This window comes from Ruditapes philippinarum, unplaced genomic scaffold (assembly GCF_026571515.1).
Source record: "Ruditapes philippinarum isolate M1 unplaced genomic scaffold, ASM2657151v2 ctg1236_1_1_1_1, whole genome shotgun sequence".
NCBI classification, from domain to species: domain Eukaryota; kingdom Metazoa; phylum Mollusca; class Bivalvia; order Venerida; family Veneridae; genus Ruditapes; species Ruditapes philippinarum.
The window spans coordinates 286,784-288,259 of record NW_026862350.1 but is presented as its reverse complement, the minus strand read 5'-3'; the positions used below and the strand labels follow the sequence as shown (position 1 = coordinate 288,259).

General features: G+C 34.6%; 1 protein-coding gene across 1 annotated transcript; it reads left to right on the top strand.

Annotated features, from left to right (window-relative positions):
- The first annotated feature begins 305 nt into the window (after positions 1-305).
- LOC132718777 (transmembrane protein 121B-like) lies at positions 306-1,202 on the top strand. The gene has a single exon (XM_060702507.1). The coding sequence runs from the start codon at positions 306-308 to the stop codon at positions 1,200-1,202; it is 897 nt and encodes a 298-aa protein (XP_060558490.1).
- Positions 1,203-1,476: the final 274 nt, after the last annotated feature.

Genomic DNA, 1,476 nt, shown 5'->3' with positions numbered 1-1,476 from the left:
ACACTATTAGTCTAAAAATAATTTGTATTACCTATATATTTTTTTTCAGATCACTTTAGATACTAATTATTACTAAAAACGCAGCAACTGATGTTCTTGTGTCAACTGGTAAAGGGTATTCCACATGTCATAACATAAACTTGTTTCTGTTGGATGATCCGATCTGTCACAGATTACAACGTTAAAGCTTCAACAGTTTTTACCTGTTACTGAGTGTTAATATAATTGACAATAAAATCTTCGGAGCTTTATATACTTAAGTTTGAGTGTCGTAAAGTGTTAATCTATATACATAGTATTAAAGTATGGCGAATCAAGCGAAGCGATGTTTGCATCATTGGCCTACAAGAACGCTGTGTGTTTTTCTTCTGATTCTTCAGGCAGTTTGCATGAACTGGTATCTGATGAGCAACCTTTCCAACACGTGGGCAGCGATCTACAGCGCAGATGCTGTTGTCATAGCATTATTTGCTCTTTCTTTTATGATGGCCTCGAGAAACATGAATATAGAAAAACATTCTCAAAGTCTTACATTTTCTGATGTTAAACACTTACCGTTGACGTATATAGCTTGGTTAGTGTATACAGTTATTATGGATGTTAAGATCATTGTCATATTTAGTACATTTTCCACAGATTTGGACGAAGATTCTTTCTTCGGACCGAATACATTGAAAACAACTATAGCTCTGACAGGAATTGTGTTTATAACATATTTACCTACATTAAATGATGTACAACATGGGCACCGGAAAGATATCATTATAACCCTCACATCGACTGTTGTATTCGATATTCTCGATGGTGTCGACAATCTTGAAAACTTGCTCGAGAAAGACATTCGTGACACATACCCGCCAGGTCTTGACGACGCCATTATTGCTGTTTGTTGCATCAACTTCCTATTACCCACAGTTCCGTTGTTCACGCTCGCGAAAACAAAGTTCGGCATAAAGAAACTACCATTTAAATTGGAATTGTTACATAAATTTGCTATAGCTTACCTTATAAACTTACCTCTGTTTATTACTCGAATGATCACGTGGCATGGTCTGTCTCAAGGTATTTCTATTTTCCTCCTGAAGAATATAATGGCGATGGGTGTTGTGACATTTGAAGTGTGTGAAAAGCTCGTCTTCTCAAAGAAAAGTCATGAAAGAAAAGGATCGGACGATCAACATGAAGCAGCCTCTTCTTTGTAGTATATATTTGTAGAACACATTCTCGTTAAAGTCTAAATAAAGCAGAAATGTCACTTCCAGACAAGAAAGATCGCCGAAATTTTTGTTAAAATTTTGCATTTTAATTCTTAGTTGAAGAAGTAACTAATGTAGTTCTGTTTTAACATTATGAAACTATTATCGTGCTTAGTAACAAAGCAGTCTCAAATACATGAATTGAATTAGTAATTTTCTTGTCATATCTTTTAAAAGTATATATTCATAACAGGTAGGTAACAAAAAAAACACTGAATTG